This window comes from Trachurus japonicus, chromosome 9 (genome assembly GCF_045865225.1).
Source record: "Trachurus japonicus isolate A0001 chromosome 9, Traja_1.0".
NCBI lineage: Eukaryota > Metazoa > Chordata > Actinopteri > Carangiformes > Carangidae > Trachurus > Trachurus japonicus.
Window position 1 is genome coordinate 25,823,895 of NC_140915.1, and position 19,168 is coordinate 25,843,062.

Below are 19,168 nucleotides of genomic sequence, written 5' to 3' on the forward strand. Positions count from 1 at the left end.
AAGTATATTTGACTGATTTTGGCCTTAAGGCAACATTTAACGGTGGAAAGAGGCTAAATCGATCTAGACACATTCTTACTCACTTAATTTTGCGTTTTAAAGTTTCAAAGTCAACCATGTCTCGGTCGGCTATAACGTTCATCATATTACATTGCAGTGTCACAGTGCACAGGGTGATAACAGGTGAGCGGCAATAGAATCTTTTAAAAGTTTCAATTCATTTACTTTATTTGACACTGCATCTAGTCTTTAGAGCTGAGAGTATCATGTGTGTCAGTTCAGATTATTTAAAATCTCTATTGTTGACCTGCAGGTTTGCCACCTGCCGCCTTGCAATTTTATCCCTAGAGAAAAACAAACAAAACATATTTCTGAAGACAGAAAATCCATTTTTTCAATGTCAGCACTAATGGAGTCCTGACGCCCTCTAGTGGTGATGACTGAAGGTTATTGGAGAATAGAGTCAAAAATAATCAGTCCAGTTGTGAAAATTGAAAAAAATAATCATGTTCATTCAGCTTGAACGAGAAAATCAGTTTACATGACAGGTGAAAGACAAACAGTTGATCTGCATTTGCCATCAGTTGTACATAACAAAATAGAGAAGTGATCGCTTCTGTTTACAAAGGTTATTTACACAAAATAAACCTATTCACAATATGAAATACAGTTCAAAAAGTGCTACAGTATATTTTTGAATTATAAACTCACTGTCTAAACTTTGGGGAGGTACTAGACTCGAACAGTCGATACTATGCGTATTTGACTCTAATGTGTTGCTGTCACATTATCTATCAGTAAAGGCTTAGAGGAACGGGAGAAGTGAAAATGAGCAAATCACAGACCATTTACAAAACAGTACATCTGCATAGTTAACCTTTTAAAAATTACAAAATGATCCACAACAAAGATACAAGATGCTCACCTGGAAAAATCATTTCAAGGCACTCGTGATTCAATTCAATTGCTTTTCAGTTCAATTGCACCACAGCTGTTTTTTTATATTTACAAGATATGTTGCCAAAAACAACAGATGTTTGATCTGGGAAATTTGTTTTTAAATTGAACTCAACACTGATCAAGTCTCTTTATATCAAAAACACACAAATCTCTGTCAACAAATGGGATCCAATTGCATCTTGTGGTTTTATTCTAGATATTAGAAGGCCATGTCTTAATGTCCTATATTACTATATCTGCACTCCTCTCTGTAAAACAATGGTGGTCATGTCAATTATTATAAAGTAAGATAATTCAAATTGTCAAATGTCCAACATGAACTGTAAACTGTCCAGTGTGTGAAGCCGGTAGCAGAGCTAGCTGTCCTTGGTGAACTCCGGTACCTCCAGCACCATGCTGATCTCCAGGCTGCCCGGCATCTCCAGGGCCAGAGCAGGGTGACACGGCTGGGTGAAGCGCTGGCTGAAGGAACCTAACAACTGACCGCTCTGGGCGTTGTAGAAAGAGAGACGGCCGAGCTGGTAATCCAGGAGAGTACCTACTCGCTCAGGCATCTCCATCACAAACACACTGGACTGGAGATCATTGTGCAGCAACTGATACCTGCACCTGGGAAAAGACAGGGAGACCACAGGTGGAAGTTTTTAGACTTTAGAGACAATGATGGAAAGTATCTTGGAAGATAAATGGAGATGTACTACACATACCCTGTTGGTGTAGGAACACACTGCAAACACCACGACAGGCTGTTTTCCCCCAGCGAGCCGCCTCTGTTGGCTGCGCTGTAGGCCACGCCAAGTCTGTAAGCCGTACTTCCTGACACAACTGTCTCCCAGTAGTAGTGCCCTCGTGCTGGCAGCAACTCCCCCAGGATAGAAGGACACCTTGAAAACACACACAAACTCTGCCTGACACATATTCCTGACACATATTTCCTAAGGTAGAAGGTGTTTGTGTTAAACTCACTGTTTTTCTGTGAGTGGTGTGTTTTCATATGTGTCCTGGGAATAGTGCAGGGTGGTCCGGTCCTGGGACAGCTCCAGAGCGGGGTGAGCCGAGGCTCCCAGCAGGTGGAACCTCGTTCCTGGAAAGGGTGAAAAGATTATACAAATAATAACAACAGCAAAAGGTGTGTGTGTGTTTGTTTGTTTTTACCTTTTGTGGAAATAAGTGCAGCCTCGCTCTGTTCACTGGCTCCTGCCTCATTGACAGCTTTGATGTAAAACAGGTAATTCTCATTAGGCTGCAGGAGAACCCTCTGCTCACAGCTACTGATACCTGAGATGGATCTAAGAGTATGACACACACACACACACACACATGCAAACACACATTATTAAACCTTTGTTCAGGGTTAGAAATTTCATTAATAACAAAAGATTTTCAGAGCCAATAACTGCATTTTTTCCCCTGTTCATTCATTATACCTGTCAGGTGAAATCAATCATTCTGACTGACTAAATGATCCAGGTCTGTTCAGCAAGGTGTTTGAGACCCACCTGAGCCCCTCTCCCTCCAGTTCATATTGTCGGCAGTACTCCAAGGTGTAACTCTGTCCGGGAGTCTGTTGTTTCCACCTCAGCGTGGCCGCGTCCCACATGACGGTGCAGCGCTGTGTGTCAATCACAGGCACAGATGGAGCTGCCAGGAAGAGAACGATGTTCAATGTAGATACATCACAACAATCCGACAGAAATCCCCCTTGAACACTGAATATTTAAATCCACCTGAACTCCCCTGACAAGGCAAGTTTAAAGTGGTGCTTTCAGTTTTATTAGACACAGTTGTTTTCTCCAGTGTGTGGACTGACCGGTTGTGAAGGCGAGCCTCTCGCTGGGCAGAGAGCAGCCGGTGTAGTTGACAGCCATCACCCACACCTTGTATGTCTTGTCAGGCTCCAGCTCCTCCAAGACACAGTAACTCTCCTTCACGGTCACACGGTACTCTTCTGACACAGCTGTGGACCACAACAATAGAGATATGCAGTGTTTCCTGTAACTGAAAGACTCATCTCTGAGCTATTTGTACAACATGAAGCATCCAGACTCGTCAGGTCATTATTCAGTTCTCACAGAATCAGAACCAAGAAAAGGTGAAGCGGCTTTTAGTTTCTCTCCACCTGGGGAACAACCTTCCTGAAAACCTGAGATTTGCTGAAGTCATTAAAATCTGTGCATTTGAATGTCCTTCAGCTCTACAGATCCACTTTCAAAATATCTTCAATATTGATTCTGACCTGATTCTGACTGTTTTTACTGTTTTGAAATGCTATTTTTGCTGTGTTTTTAATGTATTCCCATGCCTCTGTAAAGTACTTTGCCGTGTGTCTGAATGGTGCTGTGTAAATAAACTTGCACTGGCTTAAACATTTTTATGGCTGGTATATCATTTTCCATTTTTAACAGTATCCTGGGCACATTTACCTCCTTGTGGATCCTCCATGCAGTAGACCTGGAAGCAGTCTATTATATCTCCAGGATTGACCTTCCAGTAAACAGTGACACTGGTGCTGGTGGCTGTGCCTGGCTCCTGGGGCTGCAGCGTGGGCCTCTGAGGCACTGAGGGACAACCAGGAAATACACAATATGAACTTCATAACTACTACAAATGCCAACGCGCATGACACTATAGTACGTACAGTTCTGTAAACATACGGTCTTATCAGGCCTACCTGGGATTCCCTTGCGCTGTGTGAGGTGTGAGCTGGACGTGTTGCCTTTGGCGTAGTCCTCGAACACCAGCAGTCCCTTGGGACCCAGCTCCAGTGACATGGCTGAGTCCAGAGCTGCCTTGAGACTAAACACATAACCACAGCATTTAGCTTCAGGTCAAACACAGGTCAATGACCAGTTCTGTTCTAAAGGTTGAGAGTGGTATGGACAGCGTTCAAGAAAATCGGCAAACTGGCTCACTCCGAGGGTTAGAGCCCTGCAGGTCGAGCATCATGCTGAACTGGTTATCACAGCCTAGTAATAAAGTATTACATAGGCCCGATGTTAGGAAACCACTCCAGATCACACTCCATTCACTAAAAGCACATTACCTTGCATGAATGTCTTCGGGTGACTAGTAGAGGAGCAGAGTGAAGAGGGATTGATCAGAAATTTGAGACAAACCCTGATCACCTATCATGGCCAAACATGATACTGCTGATCAGTAATCAGTCTTAACAGCTTAAGGACTCACCCGAGCCTCAGTCTCTTCCTCTCTGGCCGTGGTGTCTAGAGTGGCCTTGGCTGTGTCAATGCTCTCCTGGAAGGAGACAATCTGGTCGTAGAGCTGCTCCAGCTTGGATTTCTTGTCCTCCTCCATGTTGATGGACATGTTGTTGTACTGCTCCATCACCAGAGCCATCATCTCCTCGTTCTGCTCCTGCATTGCCGCCTCGTTCTCCACACACTGGTCCTGGTGGAGAAGGGAATGACATTCAATTTTTGCAAGTTGTTTACCAGCAAAATGATGCCCTGATTGATGCTAATATGAAATGAATTGACAGTATAACCATGTGGAAATGAGCGTGCGTTACCTCTACGGAGTTGTAGGCCAGCTCCACTTCAGACACCAAGTCCTCGATGTTCTCTGACCTCCCCTGAAGCTCTGAGATCCAGTCGCTCAGCTTCTCCTGTTACATACAAACACTTGTTAATGTGTGTTAATCATCACATTTACATGCTCTGACAGCAAGATTAGATTAGATTCACCACGAACCAAACGTCATGTTTCTCTGAAATGAGATTCAATTCCCAGTCCCAGTTTCTGCTGTTGTTATTGAGACTGATGACACACATTACTTCTTAGTAACTTCTGAGATGTTGGTTACAGGAGCTACAGGATATTGCAGGTGGTCACAGATCTGTTCACACAGCTCCTCCTGAAGCCGACTGCCTCTCCAAGAAGAGCAGCAAAACAGGTGTGAGTGTGTGCTCACAGTGTAGGTGTGTGCATTGTACATTCTAGCAGAGAGGACTGGACTGGATACAGGTTTGCAGAGTTGTTTTGGTGAGCTTGTCCGGATCGATTTTCCGCTCTGGGGAAAATTTGAATACACTGCACTTCTTGGAGCTGAAGTCAGACTTGTATTATAGCTTTGATCTTTGTCTTATTTACAGTCCAGCTGTCAGTGCTTCACGTAAACACATGACACACGGACTAGACCTGGTGCAAATATCTGGAAAAGATATTTGAGCATTCTCAATTTGTTCTAGTTTGACTTTGATTTAGTTGCCAGATAGTTTACTTTTTCACTTAAATGATCAAATCAGCAGAACACTGAATATTGTCTCTCCTGGTGAATTGCAGCATCTTGTAGCAGAGTGAGGAGCTTTCTGTAGTTTCTTTTTATGATGCAAGTCTTTGAAAATTGACTTTTGGAAATGAAAACAAACATCTTTTTTTTAGATTGCTAGAGGGTGTTGTAATGTTAATGGAGACCCTAAAAAAGGAGACGACCCAGAGGGACAGCACAGGGAGAACAGTGTGTGTGGACAGATCAACTCTCAGTCTCCACTTGATGATGACACACTGGACCTTTCCAGCGATCAAAGTAGAGCATTACATCACAACAGTTCAATGTGCTTGGCTGCAGCCTGCCAGCAGCCTGAGAGCATGAGACCTGCCAGCATGCACGGAAAAGTTACAGCCAACTAATTTAGAGCATGTTTATTATATGATGACGCACGCAAATGCCCGGAAAGTGTGCGATGATCGTAACTTGGTGTTGTCATAATACTGGTAAAGTGTAGCTGATACAATATGCCACGGGTCAGCCAAACGGCTCCTGTGCAGTTTCGACAGCAGCTGGCTAAAACGATCAAACATCTGGGACACTGTGATCTCTCTGAGGCCACAAACAGGACATGGAGAAAAACATGTCTGACCTGGGACACTGTGATATAATCTATCTAGATCTAGATCTAGATCTAGATCGATCTATCTATCTATCTATCTATCTATCTATCTATCTATCTATCTATCTATCTATCGATCTATCTATCTATCCATTGCAATTAAGTACATTAAATTAAGTTCATTCAATATTATACAATATGCCTTGTTACAATTACTAATTTTCTACATGTTAATACCTAATGATAATAAATAAGTTATAAAGATAGTCAATTATCAGTGTGCTAATGTTACAACTTCTTGAGGGTTCCCCTGTTTCTCCTATATGTGTAGGTAATATCCTACTTTATTCCACTTATGAAATGACATTTTTGAATTTTTATGATGTTGGGCCAAGAAAGTCGAGTTCCTTGTGATGCTTAATCTCCAAAAACACAGTATCCTACATTTCCCATAGTGAAAGTGTATTTAATGTTTGCCTGTTGTGAACAGACCAAGCTCTCTGTGACACTGATCATGAGAAACACTGATGATGTGTGCGTCCCCATAAAACAAATGTTACAGTACGTGCGTTTTGTACGCTACCTTGATTTCCTCATAGGCTTTGTCCACATCGGTCACCGCGTGGCTGTGATGCTCTCCAGACACATAGTCGTCCTCTGACAGCAGACTTCCACAGGTGAGACAGAACCAGTCCATCCCCTGCAGCTCGGCAGCCAGCCGGGCCTGGTTCTCCTCCTCCGCATCAATGATCTCATACTCATCCTCAATGAGCTCTTCTTCTGGGGACAGATCAAACGCTTCCACCTCCATCTCCAGCTCCTTGTCCACCCTCTCTTCTCTGTCCTGAACAGACTCAGGTTTTGATTCCACTGCATCTCTCTGTGTTTCAGCTTCAGGCATCTCTTCTGCATCCTGTTTAGATATCATCTCATAATCAAAGTCATCACCGGGCACATCTGGAGCCTCTGCCATCACCTCATCTCGCTCTGTCTTTTGTCCTACATCCTCCCTCTGCAGACCAACATCTGGAACTACGTCCTCCCTCTGCAGACCAACATCTGGAACTACGTCCTCCCTCTGCAGACCAACATCTGGAACTACGTCCTCCCTCTGAAGAGCAACATCTGGAACTACATCCTCTTTAATAATGGTTTCTTCTGGGACATCTTCCACCTTGTGCATGTCCATCCTTTGTCCTGCATCTGCTTCTTGTGACGGCATGTCCTCCCTCTGCAGCCCAGATAAATCCTCCCTGGGAGTAAAGCTCCTCAGAGGGGAAAATACACCCTCATCTTCTTCTAAGTCCTCCTCCATCTTCCTCTCCTCTGTGATGACTTCCTCCACAGGTGCAGGAGTTACGTACTCCTTGTCTAAGTCATTACTGGGTAGTTCTTCTAGCTTTACAGCAACCTCCGGTTCTTGTGGCTCCGTCTTCTCTACTTCCACTGGTGCTGGTGCGTCTTCGGGTGCTATGAGATGTTCAAATGTGCTGTCAGGTTCAGGGAGAGTTTCACTTGGGGTCCGACCAATATCAATGTCCATCTCTATGGCTTGTCCCTTGGGAACAAGGAGGATTAACTCATCGCCAACATCGACCACATCCTGGACAACACTCCTAACATCCTCTGTGGGTGTTTTAGCTTTGACTTCAGTCGCCGCCATTGTTATGTCTGGTTCACCATCAGGCACCGGCTCCTCTTGTTGATGCTGCAGGGATTCAGGGATTTCACAATGTTCCTTGTCTGAATCTGTCTTGACGTCCTCTGGCATCATAGGTTCAGCTACTTCACTTGAAATTTCAGTTTTAATCTCCGGCTCCTGAGCAGTTTCAGCAATTAATTCAGGCAACTGGCTCTCAGCTGCAGCTTCACTTGTCACTGCTTCATGTTTGTTTCCTTCTTCTGCGGCTGCTGTTGTCACTTCAGCACTTTTTACCTCCTGGAGATCAATCTGAACCTGGGTTTGAATCTCTTTTTCGTTCACAGCCTTTTCAGTGACCTCCACTACTGCATGTACTGCACAGTCCTGGTCAGTGATGACCTCGACAGGTGAGACACCTTCAGGAACCACATCTACTGCTTGGTTTTCCTCACATTGTGATATTTCAGCTGGTGTCTCCGTTTCACCTGGAGGTTCAGTCGGGGTGAACGTTTCCAGTCTCACAGTCTCTGCTTCGTTGACTTCAACTCGGACCTCTGGTTTGGCCGCAGTTTCTACTTTCTCCTCAGCAGCCACCATCTTAGAGTCGGGGGCTGGTTCCTCAGACAAACTCTTCTCGGTGCTTTCTGTTTGGATTTCTGATTTAATGTCCATCTTCGGCACCTCACTGCTGAGAGGCCCTTTCACCATGATGTCCTCTGTAGCTTTTACAAGGACTTCAGAGGCTTTTTCTGCCACGTTTTGTGCCAGACAATGATTCCCTTCGCAGACACTCTCTGTTTTCTCTACCTTTTTATCCTCCTCTTGAATTTCAGGAAGTGGCTCATCAGTGCTCCTCTTAGGAGGCTCAGTCTCGTCTCCTTTTACGTCCTGTTTTATCTCCTGAGCCTCTGTCCGATGAGACTCCTGAACTGTTTCTTCTGGGGCCCTTTTGACAACCTGCTCTTCAGGTACTAAGGAAAGCTGCGTTCCCTCTTTCACCTTTTCTGTCTCTGTTACTATTTCTCTTTTCTCTTCAAACGAAGCTGATTGCAGATTTTCACTTGTGTCTCCAACACTGATGTCCTGTGTCTTCGGTTCCTCTGTCTTCGTCTTCTCCTCGTTTTCTTCTTTGACCACTCTTCTTAGACATCCCGTCATTTCAAACCTACTCTGTGACCACATCATCCTCCCCTCAGCCTCGTCCGGCTCTGATTCTTCTTGAACCTCCATGGTGGGAGTTTCATCCTTCAAAGTAAACTTCTCGAGGTAGCCCTCCTCCTCCTCCTCTGCATCTGACAGACATCTCTTATAAGACTTCTCAGATGTCACGCTCTCTGCCTCTGACTGTTCCTCGTCGCTCCTCTTCCTCTCACCCACAGCATCCTCGTAAAGGTCAGAGTACATGAACGACATGGCGGTGGGCTCCTCCAGCAGGATGGGGTCAATGATCTTCGGGGGTCCGGAGGAGATATAGATGGGTGTAAGAACGGTCTCTTCACTCCCAAACAGAACTGATCCATTTTCTTTGCCTGATCTCTGGCTCTCTCGTCTCCTCCTGGCTTCAAGCTCTTCCTCATCATCATCTCTCCTCTGCAGTGCATCATCAGGCGTCCCTCCTCCATAGAAGACCTGATCCAGATGTTCCCCAACTATCTCCACATCTGTAACAAAGACAAAAGACTCTTCTGATGCAGCAAGGCTGTCTATGGCTGTGTCCTTAGCAGGTTTGTGCTCCTCCACCTGTGGTTTCACCACAGGCCGTTCTGCTTCCTCCTGCCGCTCTGGAGCTTGTTCTCCAGGGACTGCCTCATCCAAAAGGGTGAATTTCTCAAAGTAGTCAAAGTCACCGGTGCTCTCTTTCTGAGACGATGTCTGTCCAGGTTCTGGTGGCTGAGAAGATTCTTGCTTTGAAGACTGTGGAAAGAGCAAATCAATACGTATGTTTAAATCCAAAAATAAACAGGCAGGTTAGTGTTTATACAAATGAATGAATAGATTTATTATTATCTGAACTCATGGTAGATCTCATCATTCAAATCAGTCAGATATACTGTATACCTCTTGGTGATCCTGTGTCCCCGCCTCCTCTGGCAGGTCATGATTCTGTTGCTGTGTCCAGTCATGGTGGTTTCTGGACTTGATATTTGGAGTCTGGTCCAGATAAGACAAGTTGTCCTGCAGCTCTGTGCTCTCTTCCTCGTCCACAGTGGGAAGTTTAGAGGGGACTCTGATGTTGAGAATCTCATAACCCTCTGATATCAAACTAAACAGCTGCTGATCTTTGTTTTTGATTTCCTCCAGACTTGGCTCTGATTCGGTTTTCTCCTGTTTCACATTTGGGAGAGAAACCTCCATCATCTCCGGTCTCTCCACTCCCAGAGCTGAAGCCGATCTCGAGCTGCCAGGCCGACTCAGCCTGTCTCCCAGCCTGCTGCTCCTTCCACCAGACCTTGTCCTCCTACGAACCACTTTGTCTTCGTCAAAGACGATGGTGATCTTTCCTGCACCTCCTGAGCCCTCCATGCTGTAGGCTTCAGAGACAGAGCTCGTGTCGGAGGCCCAGGGAGTAGAGCAGCGGCTCGAGGCCGTCTCCCAAACAATTCCACTGTCCTCGCTCTGAACTGTTACCATGGAGAACGATGGATCCACCATCAGGCACTGGAGTTTGGGCTTTATCGACGGGTCCTGGACAACCTCTCGCAGACTGAAAGAGGTAGGAATGGAGTAGAGTTAGTTGAAGGAGAAGAGTTTGTTCACCCAGAGGGGAAAGGCATGACTAAACCGTCTAGCTGCAAGAGGAGATTCTTTTGGCACAACACGTTGAAATGGAAGCAGAGGACAAACCAATGAATCAAATCACATCTGAAGAACATCTGCCAAACTTTACGTTTTGCATCACTAAGCCAAATGAGAAAATCTAAGCTGAAAACACGGCACCACGCACTGAGCTGTTCTCAAGATGATTCCTTGAGAAGTGTTGATCTCATCGGCATTAGAGCAGGTGCAAGGTGCAAGGCTTCCAATGTGAGCGATGAGCTGAAAAAAATAATGATCGAATGCACCCAGGGCCGTCCCTCCTGCTATGAATACAGCTCAGTGGCTGCAGGGTTACAGCAAGGTGACGTCCCAAAGCGTCATTCATGTAATTTTAGAGGAGATGCCTGGCCTTCTCGGATACATCCAACATATCAGTATCTTCTACTATTTATGACATGGCAAGGACGGCTAAAGCACCCAGAATGAAACATGATAAATGAGATGTAAAATATGGGATGGTAAATAATATCATATATTAGAATAGATATCCAGTGTCATGCTGACAATCCTTGTATGAGCTGAGGAACAGGCGATCGTATAATGTTTTAAATGACATGAATGGGGAACTGTTTTTGTAAATCATAGGTACTTTCCAGTTAGCAATATGGCACAGATTCTCTTCTCTTTCTCTATACACAAATATATTTGAACTAAGAAGACCACAAACAGTTTCTCACCAACTCCTTTAAAAAAAAAATCCCGGCAGCAAAGACATCAATCTACACAAACACTACATGATCCATAGCTGACATTATTGAGTGTATATATGATCCAGACAAGAGAGTAAAGCACCTGTTTTGCAGCTCCTCCACCTCGTCTTCATCATCCTGGCTGATGGCCTCTGAGGCGTCACACTGAAACTCCAGCAGCTCTGTCATCTCCGAGTCCAGACTCTCACATCCCTCCATCTTGCTGTAATCCTTCAGTTCTTCCCTCTTCGTGGCACCCGATTTTGTTTTTCTTTAAGAGTCCTCTTGATTTTTTCAGCCACTCTCAATTCGGAAGAGCTTGTCTGCCTGTTTGTGTCATTCTAAGTTGGGAGCAGTCCATCTGACTCAGCGAGGGACAGAAATAGACTGAGAGGGGAATGAAAAGAAGGGAGAGGAGATAGAGAGGGGGCAAAGCAGCGAGAGGGGATATGTTTCAGTGGCTGTTGCGTTAGGCACACTGACATCTAACTCTTAGACAAAGTTAGGGTGTCGACATCTTATAAATGATTGTTCCTGGTATAAAAGAAAAAAACACCCATTATATTGCTCTTGGGGTGCAACAGTGTTTCACAGCTCTGTGACTTTAAGATCAAAATCCCCTTTGCCGAGTTAAATATAGGCCGTGTGCTGAAACAGTACCCCCCCTATAGCCCCCCTGCTGCCGGTGGCAACACTAAACAGATCCACAGACACACATATTGTAGGTTATCTATCCCTCGCAGTGCCCGTACTGCACATAAGTCATAAAACTAGTTGTAATAAGGCGTCAAGCCACAGACAAAAACCAATACGCACACCGGCTGCCAGAGGAGTCCACTGACAACATTTGAACAAAAGATGCACTTGTTTTATAATCTGTTTTCAAGGCCTGTGAATCACAGACACACGTAATGTCCCGAATGACATCAGAGCTTGTGGTAATAAAAGGAAAAAGTGCAATTAACTGAGGAAACCAACCTGACTAGCAACAGATCTATGGGGATTTGTTTCCTGCTGAAAAAATATCACACCTGTTTGTATAAAAGTACTATACTACTATAACAGTTCAATTTAATGTGATTACAAAACGTCTATTAGCACAGGCTAGAAATGAGAGGGCTTCTCATGGAGCTCGAAAATACAACGTGAAACAAATGTACATCTTTAGAGATTTAATTTTTTTTTTTTTTAAATAATCATTTAAAAGTCAGTAATGTACAAATGTACAAAAGCAGCCAAGGAAAACTATAACCCAAAAGATAAAGAACAGTCACACTCATAAGTGTGAATTCTGCAAATAACTTAAGTGAACTGAAGATGAGTGACTAACATGTCAGCAGGTTTTGTCCAAATAAATCCCAAGTACAGAGCTGAACTACAATGACACATTTGATATCAAGTGAAGAAAAAAATAATACATCACATCATGAAAGGGAGTCCCTCTAGTGACGACCTCAAACACAGACTTCAACATGTGTTATTAAAAATCTGCGTTTTCCGATCAGTTCAAAAATGTAAATATGGAGACGATGAAAGAAGACAGGGCCTTAAATGTAGCAGTAGAAAACAATCATCTATAGGGTGTGAGCCAACAGCAGCTTCACTACTGAACTATAAAAATAGAAAAAAGGCTTTAATGTTCCAAGTTGGTCCTGACACGCAATATTGTACATATGTGTGGCATGTTTCAATGACTGTGCAGTAAGGCGCTAACAATGTGGATGTAACAAACACTAAAGGATCAGAGGAGAGAAACATGGCTGAGACTGGTCTTTCAAACCTAAACACTGTTACTTCTATGTAAAGTAGCTTCAGTTATGTGCAGGTTGCAGGTATTTATTTGCGTCTGCTCGTACTTTGTTGATGAACTCCTCCTCCACACCATGTGCATTATAAAAGAAGGAGGTGAAGCAGCAACAAGCATCTCCACCAACACTGACCATTTTTTATCCCACCTTTCGTGCAGCACCTTTCCGTTACTGATGTTAAGTGACGAGCTTTGACGACGTCTGGCTTCACTCCAGAAATATTGTATGTTTTCATCCACTTTGCACTGACAGGAATATTACATGACACAAATTTGGCAAAGGCAGCAAAGCAACCGATAGTGCAGATTATTGAGTAGGCGCTGCCACGGGGGGGAAACACACAAGTATGTGACCGATACGCAGGCAGCCTGAACAGAGTCCCAGATACTCTGTGGCTGAGAGGGGTGCGGGCGGCACAGGGCTCCTCTCTCAGCGCATCCCAAAGGTTCTTTCATCATGTCTGGGCACAGGGCTGTTCTTGAGGTAGAAGACTCCAGTCAGCTCTTCTAATTAGACGAACCCCTTATCTCCTCGACGACTCGTTATTAATGATGGCTCTGACTGGGAGGATCGAGTTCAGGTCCTTCCTCTGCTGCAGTATCCGCCATGACTGCGCAGACACAGAGAGATGAGAAGCAGGAGGATTATGAATAACTCATAGCTGGCCCACAGCGGCTTATGGGAAGAAAGAAAATATGAATGGAGCACAGTTATCGGGACTCGGCGTGTACCTCAACAAACTGAGCTTTAATGGCATCGAACTTGAGCTTCTCGTGGACTGCCCTGGCGACGTTATTCCTTTCAAACGGCTCTGAAACACAAAGAATCGTTATTGCTCCCTGAGTATTTTAAATAACTTTACTGAGGACATGCCCCACTTCTCTGCTAAGTGGTGGCTGCAGCATGTTCTGTCCACTGAGATGTTGTTTACCTTCCACACATATGTATTTGTTTCTCCACTCTTGAGAATTGGTCTTGGGTAAAGCTCTGGCCTCTCGAACAGAGATCACCTGCTTCTCCCACCTGTGAGACAGAGGGTTAGGGTTAGACAAACTCTGAACCTTTGCTTTCAGGCATCTTTTGGTTTTGGTTTAATTTCAGTCTTTGCAAGTTCAACTAAAGTTTATTGACATGATTGACCTCAGCAAGTTGAAAGGAAGGAAGTAATGTGCTGATCACCTGTAAATCTTACTTTTGTTACATCACAAAAAGGGAATTTAAATCAAAGCTAAATGAAATACAGTGAAATTCAAAGATCAGTTCATGTTTTGCATTGCGAGCTTTTTAGTTCAACCTTGAAACTGTGGCATGACACTCAAACACATATACTGCAAACACAGAGACCATGGTATGTCATGTTAGTGCAGTGTAAGGCCAAAGGTCCCACCTGCCCCTGTCCCTCACCCAGAAACATGAAACCAGAGAAGAGGATGCAGGACAGAGAAAGGAAAAGGAGAGATGAGGGGAACTGGAAAGGGAGAAGAAGTTGGCAAAAGGAGAGCGAGATGTGGAATGGGAGCAAGTAAACGAGCAGGCGAAAGAACCGCGGATGCATCTGAAACACTAGACTCAGTAATGTGGTGTCCTTGGGAGGTACCTGAAGCTTGTGGCATAGTATTTGAGAAGGCCCAGAAGCAGCTCTCCCAGAGACGACTGGTTTCTTGAGATGTAGGGGGGGATGTGTTTTGGTCCATCTGGAACCAGGTCAATTTCCATGGTGGGATTAAAACACTCCTGAAAAGTCAAGGCACAAAAACAAACCATCAACACCAAGTCACAATATTTACTATCATTTTAAATGTGGATGCTAATTTCTTCCATTTCTTCCTTCCGTATTAGCATTTAGAATCCATAACACATTTTGTTTATTAAAAAAAGATTCTTTTTAATTATATTTGTGATGATTAAAGCAGAAGTAAGTGATATATTTGTGTTAATATAAGTCTTAAATAGTTATATCTTCCGACAGCAATCACTTACATAGAGTGTTTGGACCGAAACACGGGTCTGTCAGTCACTCTGCTCTGCTCTGAGCCGAGGAGAAAACATTTATCGTATCCTACAGTTTTTATCCAATGAGGAGAGAGAACGGCATGCAGGGCTGTGTGTGCAGCCAAGGGACGCCGTGAATGTGGCGACGTAGGGACGAGGACTGTTATGGTGCGTTCAAGGAAACTCGTAACTCGTGTTTTTCCGACCTGTGAAGTCATACCAGTTCGATCTGGTACGAGTTCACGGGTCGGAAGTTACGAGTGGCCGTTATAGTGCACTTTCACAGGTAAAACAGGTCGGAAAAACACGAGTGGGTTGCCTGAAACGCTACAAAGTCGTAAGTTGTGACTTGAAGCTGTAATTTACGGTTTCAAAAGCCTACCTGGAACGCAGCATTAGCCAAAACGACCGGATCGCTTACTTCTGCTTTAAGGCAAACTTGTTTTTACAAAAACACACAATAAAGGTGTAAACCTGCAAGCGTTCTACTCCTTGTATTTCCAGTCATTTTGCCTGGTACATACTACATGACAAATTAAACATTTGACTTGATTTGACAACTTTAACTATTCACAAAAAAGTTTCTAGCTGCACTTTCTGTAATTGCCCAAAACAAGAAGTAAAAAAAACAATGAAATAAAATCACTGATTAAAAAAGGGTTTTCTACATGACTCCAAAAGCAATGAAGACACTCACTGGATAATCCCTCTGAAGCGATGGAAGGACAGGTTCATTAAGAGCTGTGAAGAAAATGTCACATCACATACACAATGAGATTCACTATAAGTCAAAAGACACAAAGGACTTTATCAGTGTGTGTGTGTGTGTGTGTGTGTGTGTGTGTGTACTGACTCTGGAGGTAGTGCAGAACCAGCAGCACCAGTGTGTAGCTGCTTAATGTTCCTTTGCTGGCGTCATTGATTTGATTGTGCCGTGCCCACTTCTTGACGACGAGGATCATGGGTCTTATCCTGAGATCAGCTGAGAGAGCAAACAAAGAGATATCATGTCAAAATGAGCAATGTCTTTGCCCATTTTTTCAAGAAACAGAGTGAAAAAGTAATAGGTTTTAAAGAGAAACATTAAATTAGAAAAAGTTACTGCCACAGAAATCAAAACATTAGTTTTCCCACCATAAGCGTAACTCCTCAGAAGGAATGTGTTTCTGATGCCCACTGTGTTGTTGACATTCAGATCAAACTCCAGATCACTGAAGAAGGATGAAGTAGCACAAGAGTCACATTAGGACTTATTTCTAAATGTGATGATGCTGTTAGTAGACGCATGCTTCAATCATTTTGCTCCTACCTGCCTTTCTCTCTGAACCTGAGGATCGGCACTTTGGCTCTGATCAGCTGAGTCTTCTCTACGTACGCTAGAAATCAAAACAAACATCATAAGATTCATGCTAGTTTCAGTTTCCTTTATCATGAACTTGAAAGTCCTTTTGCACTTGGTAAAAAGCTCCACCTAGTGGAATCTGTGGGGAACATAAAAACAGGGGGGAAAAGGAGGCAAAACTAAACAACATCAAAAGTAGAAAAAGTGTTTTTACTCATGCTCAAACTTGATGTAGAAAAATAAACAAAATAATTCACTATTCATCTCAATGATTGTATACATGCAAAAATCATTTTAATTACTCACAGAGTGTTTTAAACAACCTTTGGAGGGCAGAAAGCACATAAATAGGATCGGGTCTTTTCTGAAACAAAAGAAAAAAAGAAAACAAAAGTGCAGGTGTTCATGAGGAAGTTGCTGCATACACACCTCATACATACACATTCACTGCAGAGAGTGTGAGATACGTACATTTCCCCTGAGGACCAGACACAGGTCAGCGTCACTGCTCCGGCAGCCCAGTCCATTCATAGAGGATCCAGTTAAGTAAAGGCGTGCAACTGTGTGAAATACACTTTGTGAGTAAGAATCACAACAGAAAATTAGAGATTATTGTGACCAGACCTGGACCAGACACACACACACACACACACACACACCTACCTGCATAGACACGCACTATGTCCTGCTGCAGCCGGGCTCGGCACATCTCCTTCCGGGCCAGATCGGAAGATTGCTGCTGGCACGCCTCAAACAGCTCCACCATCTGATTGCTCAGCTGAGGGCATAAATGAATCGAGCACTAACTAAACCAAAGTATTCCTGCACGTATACACAGACACACACACACGCACTGAAAAGTGTGTATGTTATGTTATGTAAAGGCTACTTTAATGTACCTTGTCCTTGGCGTAGTCCTGCAGGCTTTTGGAGCTTTCTGGGGCAAACACCTGAGGGCGGGGATGGGAGTTCACGACGGGATAAGGGAGATCATAACCAGGGAAGGAAGCTCTTGAGGACCCAGCAACCACGTGCTCAGGACGACGAGGAAGAGGAGGGACCCGAATTAAAGGGGGGCCAATTTGTAGGTGGGGAGAGGAGTCGAGGCGTTGGCGCTTCAACACATGTTGGTTGTAGTCATCATTCTGCCTCCTGTGAGAAGAGGCGTTACAGGGCAAACAGGCTTAATATTGAAGTGAGGTTAGAGAAAAAGAATGACTATACAGCAGCGTATGAATGTGAAAATGACATACTTGCGCCCATTGATCATAGCTGGAGGGTGGGGAGAGCGGATGGGTGGAGAAGTCAGTGGTCTGGGTTTCCACTCATATTGAGGAAACCTCTCAGGTCCAGGAACATAGGAGCTACAAACACATAACACCAGACAGGAGGACAGGTGAATAAAACTCTCTGGCCTGTATCTACTGACTTCAATCACTGCCTATACCCACATGAAACAGCAATGAAGACAGAGAGAGAGAGACAGCACCACAGTCTTCACAGGTGGACAGTCTGGCGTCAAGCATCTCAACGTTTTTTCATTTACTGCTGTACTTTACTGACGCTGCTCAGGTGCAGTAGTTTGGTCTATGTCAGACTCACTTGTTGACACCTGCCGGGCTTGGATGGCTGTAATCGTACCGCCGTGACACCGGGGGTGAGGGGTACAGGCCGTTACTGTGGGCTGGCTGTAACCGGCCCCTCGGGGCAGAGCTGCGGGGGAACATGGTGCGGGTCTTCACGGAGCTCCAGCATCAACTCCGCTAAACAGAAAACAAGGCAAGCGGCATTAAAACCCCGGTGGATCAGCACTGAACAAAAGAACAATGGTACCAGTGTTAGCTCGAACTATTTCATCCCCGAGTGACGGGAACATCCACGAAAAGTTTCAGAGGAACCTGAAACTCACCTGTGAACTGACTGTGTGGCGGGTTAGCACAGTTAGCAGGCGGTGAGCAGCACCTAGCTGGCTAATTCAAGAGACGTTAGCCCGAATATTGAACGCTTTTCTGAATGAGGAGTGTATATTTGAAGGCGTGTCACGAGATGTTCAAAGCGCGTGCTCAAAAACACCATCCATACACTGTAACACTTACCAAATTTCATGTCACATGTAAACAAAACTGAGGAGGCTAATTTCCTGCGCATGCACTTCCGCATTGGTTCCATGACGTAATGGAACGCGATTTAAAGGCGACGTATCCACGCGCTCCTTAAAGGGATAATCCACCTAAAACAATGACTAAAACAAAAGGGGATAGAAATACTGGGCAGTGAAATGAAACTTTTAGAAAAAAGCGAGTAGGTTACGTCATGATTTTGTGTTATGAGTGTGTGTGACTGTATTAAACATTTGGTTGAGGTAATTTTGAATATTCAAATGATATTAATTTGAATATCTTTGAATCAGATAAGCCCACTTGACAGTAAAATGACCATGGCCTCTGCCATGTTGTCTATCCATTGTCTCTGTGAGTTCTGGGGTGATGAAGACTAATCTTATGTGTGACTGAATATGATCTATTTTTCAAATCTTTGTGGAATAACATTTACCTGAACTCAGATTCTTGTTTTGAGCTGTAGCTGAGACACATATTCACATTAGATGATTCTAAAAACCACAGGATTCAGACTTACCCTCCCTAAATCCCTTTAGCTGAGTTGATGAGAAATGAAAAAAAGAAGAAGAACTTAAACAGCCCTTGACACTGCACCAGACCAGAATATGATAAGGAATCACATGAAGCCTTTGTGACAAATATTGATGAATGGTACATTATTCAGTCGCTTTGGAGTGAAATGTGGAGCAGTATCTGTTCACAGGCTGCCAAAGACAATTGATTTATTGACAGACAACAGCCTAAATAACTCTTGGAGCATGAACGTGGTTATTTATTGGATTGCTTATTTTTAAACTATTATAGCCTAAACAATGACCTGTAGTTCACTGGACACAACGAAAGCCTTATGGAAGCAATGGGCAGCTCATTGGACATAATAACAGAAATGTCTCATTTAGCAAGATGCTGATATAGAAAATAACATAGATGTTATAGATGCCTTCATAAAGC

General features: G+C 44.0%; 2 protein-coding genes across 8 annotated transcripts; both read right to left on the reverse strand.

The window, feature by feature from the left end:
* Positions 1–70: 70 nt before the first annotated feature.
* On the reverse strand, positions 71–11,344 carry cmya5 (cardiomyopathy associated 5). 5 transcript variants are annotated; one of them, XM_085786981.1, is made up of 15 exons: positions 11,059–11,344; positions 9,508–10,153; positions 6,910–9,363; positions 6,391–6,813; positions 4,487–4,582; positions 4,147–4,365; positions 4,004–4,026; positions 3,632–3,756; positions 3,384–3,518; positions 2,771–2,917; positions 2,460–2,601; positions 2,116–2,249; positions 1,927–2,044; positions 1,668–1,844; positions 71–1,569 (listed from the first exon to the last, which is right to left on the reverse strand). In XM_085786981.1, exons 1-15 carry the CDS (start codon positions 11,172–11,174, stop codon positions 1,317–1,319), a joined length of 5,208 nt encoding a protein of 1,735 aa, XP_085643107.1. In that variant the 5' UTR covers positions 11,175–11,344; the 3' UTR covers positions 71–1,316. The 5 variants fall into 5 exon arrangements, 3 of the variants coding, with proteins under 3 accessions (XP_085643107.1, XP_085643108.1, XP_085643106.1); XM_085786982.1 differs by having other exon boundaries at positions 6,391–6,798; positions 6,898–9,363; XM_085786980.1 differs by having other exon boundaries at positions 6,391–9,363.
* A 768-nt stretch (positions 11,345–12,112) lies between these two features.
* Positions 12,113–18,278, reverse strand: tent2 (terminal nucleotidyltransferase 2). 3 transcript variants are annotated; one of them, XM_085786986.1, is made up of 16 exons: positions 18,194–18,267; positions 18,007–18,067; positions 17,700–17,857; positions 17,351–17,461; positions 16,997–17,249; positions 16,761–16,875; positions 16,569–16,657; positions 16,404–16,461; positions 16,065–16,131; positions 15,890–15,966; positions 15,609–15,737; positions 15,453–15,496; positions 14,361–14,497; positions 13,695–13,786; positions 13,495–13,574; positions 12,113–13,373 (listed from the first exon to the last, which is right to left on the reverse strand). In XM_085786986.1, exons 3-16 carry the CDS (start codon positions 17,822–17,824, stop codon positions 13,287–13,289), a joined length of 1,464 nt encoding a protein of 487 aa, XP_085643112.1. In that variant the 5' UTR covers positions 17,825–17,857; positions 18,007–18,067; positions 18,194–18,267; the 3' UTR covers positions 12,113–13,286. The 3 variants fall into 3 exon arrangements, with proteins under 3 accessions (XP_085643112.1, XP_085643111.1, XP_085643110.1); XM_085786985.1 differs by having other exon boundaries at positions 17,700–17,860; positions 18,194–18,245; XM_085786984.1 differs by lacking the exon at positions 18,007–18,067 and having other exon boundaries at positions 17,700–17,860; positions 18,194–18,278.
* Positions 18,279–19,168: the final 890 nt, after the last annotated feature.